The 8484-nt window shown below is 33.5% G+C and overlaps 1 protein-coding gene across 8 annotated transcripts in view; it reads left to right on the top strand.

Annotated features, from left to right (window-relative positions):
• The window catches only part of Lyst (lysosomal trafficking regulator), a 209662-nt gene that overhangs the window by 96486 nt on the left and 104692 nt on the right, over positions 1-8484 (top strand). For all 8 annotated transcript variants that reach the window (XM_013504692.1, XM_013504696.1, XM_013504691.1 and 5 more), the window contains 4 exons: positions 2522-2682; positions 3495-3685; positions 5996-6241; positions 8058-8231. In XM_013504692.1, coding sequence (XP_013360146.1) covers positions 2522-2682; positions 3495-3685; positions 5996-6241; positions 8058-8231 — 772 coding nt within the window. The remainder of the gene's footprint in view (positions 1-2521; positions 2683-3494; positions 3686-5995; positions 6242-8057; positions 8232-8484) is intronic.

The raw sequence follows: 8484 nt of genomic DNA on the forward strand, positions 1-8484 counted from the left end.
TTTTTTTGGTTTTTCTCCGGTACCGGGAACCGAACTCACGACCTTGCGCTTGCCAGGCAGGCGCTTTTGCCGCTGAGCTAAATCCCCAGCCCCAGTGTTTCTGTTTTGATACTAGATCTCTGATTGATTTTTACTTTAGTGCATGGTGATAGACATGGGTCTAGTTTTAGTCTTCAGCATGTGGAGAGCCAGTTTTTTCCAGTACCATTTATTAAAGAAGCTATCTTTCTTCCAGTGAACATGTTTGGCCCCTTTGTCAAAAATAAGGTGGCTGAGTGTGTTTGTAGCTGTGTCTGCATCTTCTCACCTGTTCCATTAATCTTCAGGTCTGTTTTTTTGCCTGTACCATGCTGATTTTATCACAGTAGCTTTGTAGTATAATTTCAAGTCAGGGATCGTGCTGCCTCCTGCCTTTCCTTTGTTGCCCAGAATTGTTTTTGCTATTCTAGGCCTCTTCTGGTTCCAGATGAATTTTAGGAATGTTTTCTCTAGATCTGTGAGGTATACTAATGGTATTTTAAGTGGGATTGCATTGAATCTGTACAATAATTTTGGGAGTATGGGCATTTAAACAATATTGATTCTTCCTATCCATGAGCAAGGAATATCTTTCCATCTTCTGAAATCCTCTTCAATCTCTTTTTTCAGATTACTATAACTTTTACTGTATAGATCTTTTACTTTTGTTAAATTGATTCCTAAGTATTTCATTTTTTTAGGTGCTATTATGAAAGAGTGGTTTCACTAGTTTCTCTCTCAGTGAGTTTGTTGTTTGTGTACAGGAATGCTATTGATTTTTGAGTGTTGACTTTGTATCCAGCTATGCTACTGAATTTGTTTATTAAATCTACAAGCCTTTGGGTGGAGTGTTTGGGGTCTCACATGTAGAGTATCATGTCATCTGTGAATAATGATAATTTCACTTCTTCCTTTCCTATCCTTATTCCTCTTACTTCTCTCTCTTGTCTAATTGCTCTAGCTAATATTTCCAGAACTATATTGAATAGGAATGGTGACAGTGGACATCCTTGTCTTGTTCCTGATTTTAAAGTGAAAGCTTTCAATTTTTGACCATTTAGTATAGTGTTAGCTGTTGGTTTATCATAGATGGCTTTTATCAGATTGAGGTAAAGATAATCTATTTCTATTTTCTGTAGGGTTTTTATCATGGATGAGTGTTGGACTTTATCAAAAGGTTTTTCTGCATGAATTGAGATGATCATGTGATTTTTGTCTTTGGCTCTATTGATAATGGTGTATTATACCAATTGATTTGTGTATTTTGAAGCATCCCTGCATTCCTGGAATGAATCCCACTTGGTCATGGTGTATAATCTTCTTAATGATTTGTTGCATCCTATTTGCTAGTATTTTATTGAGAATTTTTGCATCTGTGTTCATTAGGGAGATTGACCCATAATTCTCTTTTTTGGTTGGATCTTTTTTTTTTTTTTTTTTTTTTTTGGTTGGATCTTTGATTTTGGTATCAGAATAATACTTGTCTCCAAGAATGAGTGGGGAGAAGTCCTTCCCTTTCAATTTCATTAAAGAGTTTGAGAAGAATTGGCATTAAATCTTCTGGGCTTTTCTTCATTGGAAAGTTTTTTTAAATTACATTTTCAGTTGTACTTGCTGATATAGTTATTCAGGATTTTTATATCTTCTTCCTTCAACTTTGGTAATTCATATGTATCTAGAAATGTGTCCATTTCCTCTTGTTTTCCATCCTATGAGAGTAAAGATTTTCAAAGCAGGTATTGATCATCTTCTGAATTTCTACAGGATCTGTAGTGATTTCATCCCTTTCATTCTTTATTATGTGTATTTCAGTTTTTTCTTTCCTTTTTTAGTAAGATTTGCTAGGGATTTATCAATTTTATTTTTTCAAAGAGCCAACTTTTTGATTCATTAATTCTTTATTTTATTTTATTTTATTTTATTTTAGTCTCCACTGCATTAATTTCTGCCCTGAGCTTTATAATTTCTTACCTTCTTTGGACTCTGGACTTAACTTGCTCTTCTGTTTCTACAAGCTTGAGGTGCAGGATAAGATTGTTTATTTGTGCTTGTTCTGTTTTCCTGAGGTGGGAGCTCAGTGGCATGTAATTCTTTTTATGACTAGTTTTTTTTTTTTATGATTAGTTTTTGAAGGCCTCATAAAAGACACATTTTAGGAATTGTTTGTCAAAATGGTAAGACGGGCAGGGGGGCATGATTTCTGTAAACCCAGAAGGCATAGATGCAGAAGTGAAATGACAAAGAAAACTTGCAGCAAATATCAGGTAATGCTTCCTACAGGAATGTCCTCAGACATCTCTTCTACTTCCTGCTTTCTGTGGCTTGTGGACCACAGCACCTGTGACCAAAGAGGCTGTAGAATCAGCCTGTCTCTGACTTTATTACCAACCATCCAATACTGAACCAAGAAAATTGTTCAAGAATGTCCCATCATTAAACATTCATACTTTAAACATACTTTAGTACTCCCTGAAGTAATTATATAACTTTGTTTTAACTGTAGGAAACCTGATGTCACTTTGGATTTTACACTTCCAAGAAAAACAAGTTTATCATCTGATAGCAATAGAACATTTTGCATGATCGGCCATTGTTTATCATCCCAAGAAGAGTTTTTGCAATTGGCTGGAAAATGGGATCTGGGAAATTTGCTCCTCTTTAATGGTATATTTTCCCCTTTGAAGTATTTCCAAATTTTTCTTTTACTTAACAAGTGTTAAACTAAGTAAATTAACCTGACTAAAAAGTTGATTTCTGTTCCATCACCTGTTTTTAATAATTACAGTATTTCCAAAATTCTGAAATGTATTTTTAAAGTATTTTAACATTTTATAATTTAAATGTGTCTTATAAGTAGTGTGTACATTTAATAGAGAGATGCATCCCCTCCCCTCCCTTACTCCATATATTAAGCCAATACTGTTTTACAATCCTGTAAAATGCAGTATCATGACTAGTGAACTTAGAATGGTTATATCTTTTATCTATAATTTTAGGTGTGCCCTATTCACATACCAAATTTTAGGGAAAAAATGTATCATGTAATTTTTAAAAATGTATCATTGAACCTGGCATTAGTGGCATTTAGACAGTGTTTACTGACTATATCAGAAGAAATAAAGATACTAATTCAAATATCATTTAAAAACAGAATTTGCCAAGATATAGTTTACATTTATTTAAAAAGCAAAGTTAAACAAAACCAAAGACCTGCTTGGCTTAAGCAGTAAAATAAAATAGAAATTTTATTTTTTCAAAAGCCTCATAATTAACTCCACACATATCAATTCATCTTTTATCATAAGTGTTGTAGATTATTCTCTTATTATACTAATTTGGAAATTGAAGCTTTATCAATTTTTATCAGACACATAAACAACTGAAAAAATTTGAGAAAAATATCTTGTTATATTGTCTTTTATTAAAAATTCTGCTTGAGTGTTTTAAATAAGTAACTTTACTTTTCTACTATCCAGGGGCTAAGATTGGTTCACAAGAGGCCTTTTATCTATATGCTTGTGGACCTAATTATACATCTATAATGCCATGTAAATATGGTAAGCCTGTGAATGACTACTCCAAATATATTAATAAGGATATTTTGCGATGTGAACAGATCAGAGAACTTTTTATGAGCAAGAAAGATGTGGACATTGATCTCTTAATTGTAAGTTTTAATTCCATAAGTCTTTAGAGTAAACTTTGTATATTTATTGAAATATGTAATTAATAATGAATTATATTTCTAAAGATTTTAAATTTTTATTTTATAATATTTTCTTACAGTATTTTTTCTGCAACAAATTTGAAATACTTGTTATAACTTCTATCCTTTTGTCTTCGAATTATATTTCTGTAGTAATTTTGTCAGTTCTTTTATATCTACTAATCATTCAGGAAAAAATTTTTATGATTCAGTAAAAATGTAATACTTGTTAGTCTGACATACTCTTAAAAATATTGCTGATTATGTTTTTTGTTTCCATGCCTAAAAATAAATAGTAATATTCCCTTATAACATTAGTTTTAATTACATGTATTTAGGTTTTAGACAATTTATTAATATCAATTAAAATTATAAATTTTGTCTTCAGAGCATTGCTAAAATGAGACTCTATTGCTTTTTTAATTATTCTGATATTTTGTCCTACCCATATATAGCTTTGCACCTACTGGTGGGAATTTTTCATGAATAGCATTTAGAAAACTGGGATTTCATAGTGTTGGAAGAACTACTAAAATCTAGTATATCTGGCTTTGAAACTATTCCTCCTTCTCTTGTTCCTATGGAAGTATAATTGTAGATTGGAGATACTTCTTTCTTGGAGGCTACCATTTGGGAATGTATTCATTTTCAAATAAAAATAGATTATATTTTAAAACTGTGACAGTTAAGGGAGAAATTGTAATACAAATTATAAAACACTCACATATCTTTAAATAGTGTTAAATATATGTCTGTAGTAAAATAGATGTAGAGTAGATAACTGTGAATTTATCTAAAGCTCTGACATTAGGTGTATAATCTTTTTATCCAAAAAGAATACTTAAAAATGGTATGTGGCAAGTAGATTTTGCTTGTCAGCTGTTACTGGATTGAGGCCAGGGATGCTAAATGATTTATAGTTCTTGAGCACTATTATGCAACAACGAATGATCCCACCAAAATGTTCCATGCTTAAGAAAATGTGCTTTAGGAAACTGGCTGTCAAAACTGAGAGTACAGCAGGATCACCCATAGGGCTCACTCAAACACGGATTGCTGTACTAAAGCCTCTGATACAATAGGTCTAAAGTGTGACTCAAGATTTTACCTTGCCCGTAAACAGATGAGTAATGTTTATATGCACCTTGAGAACTTCTGCTTTAGGGAAACTGAGGTGCTCATACAAGTATTTTTTCAACTAATAATTTAGCTGTCTAGTTTTTTGTTTTGTTTTGCTTTCATGAAAATAATTTCCTTAATCCTTTTGTTTTTTCCTGAATATAATTTGGGTCATATTCTAAGGGTTTTATGTGAACACTTTTTTGGAAAGCATATTCTTTGGGGGTTTATGAGGCCCTGAAAAGGTTAACGCAGGGATGGTGCGCTCCTGGCAAGATGTGATGTCAACTTTCTGATGGTGACTGCCATGGGCTAGAAACTTTGTTTTTCCAGTACAATTATATACAACACACTGTGTAGTTGGTTTTATTGGTGCACGAGTAGGCCAGTGGTATTTCTGATGAAACTGTACTTAAATTGCCTTGAATTATGTGACCTAAACCCAAGATCTCCACCAACTTCTGTGAGATGTTAAATGTACAAGACATTCCCTGAGCATGTGTTCAGCAGCTGCTGCCACTGAGATCACATCCAAGTGTAGTCTGAATTTAAAATTTACCTTAGTCTTTAAAGAAACTCAGAGAAGCTAGACATGGAGCCAGAAGTTGATTGAAACTACTTTCTGCATGGAAGAAATACTGAAAATTCGATTGAATTTTATTTAGTTGTGCTGACAGTATGGAATTTCATTCTAACAGAAAAATAAAGGTTAGAGTCACTTTTAAATGAGTAACCAGCCTATGAGCAAATCCATGGCAAAATTTTGGGTAAATTGACCCAGAGTTTCCATGTTCCTACGAGCTTAGAACACTGCCTAGTATATAGTAAGTGTGGCATAAAACTTAGCTGTTATTTGTATTAGCAGTGAATATATTCCTGTGCTAATTCTAAATTGATCAAACTGGAGTCCTTCTTAGTCTTGAAGTAGTTTATGATCTTGTCACAGCTCAGTGACACTGGTCATTTCCCTCTTTGGAAGCAGCCTTGCGTCTCATGTTTATCTTTGTTCAGTGTAATAGCTGTCTTTCCTAAAACAAAGATAAAAAGACTAGCTGAGTGTCTTTGTACTTTGAAATATCTATTTGATAGTTGGTAACTTATGTTTTAAACTGTGTTTTGTGACTATATTAAAAACAAATATTTGTGTTTCAGGAAAGTCTTTCAATTGTTTATACAACGTACCTTCCTGCTCAGTATACCATCTATGAGCCAGTGATTCGACTCAAGAGTCACGTGAAAACCCAGCTCTCTCAACGACCCTTCAGCTCAAAAGAAGTCCAGAGCATCTTGCTAGAACCTCCCCAGATAAAGAACCTCCAGCCTACTGAATGTAGTACTATTCAAGGCATTCTGCACGAGATTGGTGGAACTGGTATATTTGTCTTTCTCTTTGCTAGGGTAAGATTTACTGATTATAATTTTGTTAAAGAGAAGCTACTTCTTTATTGTTGCTAAAGACTTTCTTGTGGGTTACCAAAACATGCTGCACCCAACTTTATTAAATGTTTCAGATAATAAATCACATATTAAAGATAAGCTTTTTGCCACAGGTAATTATGGGTTTTTTCTAATTTATGAAGCTTTTAGTATTTCTCTATTATCCGTAAATATAATTGGAACAATTAAATATTAAATGTACTTTAAATTGCATTGGGAAAGAAAAATGCTTGCTGTAGTAATGTTGTAAAAGAAATACATTTTTTTAAATGAAGTTTGTAAACTTATCCCTTAAGTTTCCTAATACATGAGAGGAAACTAAGGGTAAACAAATAAGTGAAAATGTTTTTGATTTATGTGTTTGGAGGTTTTTTTTATAAAGAAGAGAAATACAAAAAGTTTAACTCAGACCGTAAGTAGTACTTTAGAATAAATTATCTGTTCTATTTAGTTGTTTGATGGTAGAGTCTAGCTTTTCTGATATAGAGTGAGAAGTTAATGATTATCTATTAGCTGGGTGAGGTGGTGCACGCCTGTAATCCCAGCACTTGGGAGGCTGAGGCAGAAGGATCTTTGTGAGTTCGAGGCCAGCCTGGGCTACCTAAGTGAGCTCAAGGCTAGCCTGAACTGCATAGCAAGACCCTGTCTCAAAAAGACAAAAAAAAAAAAAAAATTTATATATTAACTATTTCAGGGATTGCCAAATCCGTCTTAGGGGCATAAATAGTCTCACGTCCGTACAGATCATTTCTATTTTTGATGATCCATATCTTTGTATAATCAAAACTTTTATTTTCCTTCATCCTCAGAATGCCATTTCATCTTTATGTATAACTTCTAAAACAGCAAATTTTCATACTATCTCCCTAACTGGTTTATTTTCTTTAATGGGCCTGCCTTTGATCAATTTAACAATATGAGACGTATCAGCTTCTGGTGTTAGTGTTCCGTACTTTGGAACACTAAGCAGTCTGTCTTCTCTTCCTCTTTTTCAAAACTTTTTTTCCATCTAGTATCTAAATTTTCCCCTACTATTTTAAAATTAAAATCTCTTCATTTAGGGGCTGGGGATTTAGCTCAGCGGCAAAGCGCCTGCCTGGCAAACGCAAGGTCGTGAGTTCGGTTCCCGGTACTGGAGAAAAACCAAAAAAAAAAAAAAAAAATCTCTTCATTTAACTGTTCATCAATATTTTGTGATCCTTGATTTTTCTTCTTTCTTCCAGCTATTGAATATAAAAGTTTGTTATGGCTACTGTACACAGTGATTGGATTCTTAAGAAAATGGTTAAATTTCTATCCTGTCTGCCTTAAGAATCTTGTCAATAAGACTTTTGAAGTATACTTTCACATTTAAAACTTAGAAATTTCTTTTTGTATCCTTTCTCTTCCCTTATAAAAAAAATAAAATTTAGTTTCCTTAAAATCCTCACATGAGTAGCCTGCCTGTCAACCTGATCTTCAACCAAAGAGGCCACCTGCAGCCTCCTGGAGGTACCATAAACTTCACTTTCAGCCTTCACTCCCTCCTGGCTGTGCCGTGGACATTTTTATCCCTGCTTTCCAGGATTAGCTCAATTGCCAGGTGTCTTCTCTCTGGAGGGGTCAGAGTAGTCTCTGTATACTCTTGGAATTACTTTCATAGAAACTGAACTTGCTTATGACACTATGGTAGGCAGTCACACATGTCAAGCTTATGACACTATGGTAGGTAATCACACGTGTGAAATTTTTACTCTGAACAGATTAGGAAAAACATACATCCAATTTTTGTTTTTAGGTTGTTGAATTGAGTGACTGTGAAGAAACTCAGGCATTAGCACTACAAGTTATACTCTCTTTAATTAAATACAACCAACAGAGAATGCATGAATTAGACAATTGCAATGGACTTTCCATGATTCATCAGGTGTTGATCAAACAAAAATGCATTGTTGGCTTTCACATTTTGAAGGTATGACCTCATAAAATTTACTATAATAACTATTCTCATCTTTCTTCGAAGTCTGCTGTTAATAGTTTTATGTTGGGCTGGAGATATAGCTCAGCGGCACACATGCCTTCCTGGCAAGCACAAGGTCCTGAGTTTGATTCCCAGTACCAAAAAAAATAGTTTTATGTTTCAGTTATTCTGGAAGAAAATGAAAGTAGTTCATTAGTGTATAAGCCAAAGAACTCTTCTGGTTCTTTTCATCATTTATATATAT

The sequence above is a fragment of the Chinchilla lanigera genome, unplaced genomic scaffold (genome assembly GCF_000276665.1).
Source record: "Chinchilla lanigera isolate Chin_1 unplaced genomic scaffold, ChiLan1.0 scaffold00091, whole genome shotgun sequence".
Lineage (NCBI taxonomy): Eukaryota > Metazoa > Chordata > Mammalia > Rodentia > Chinchillidae > Chinchilla > Chinchilla lanigera.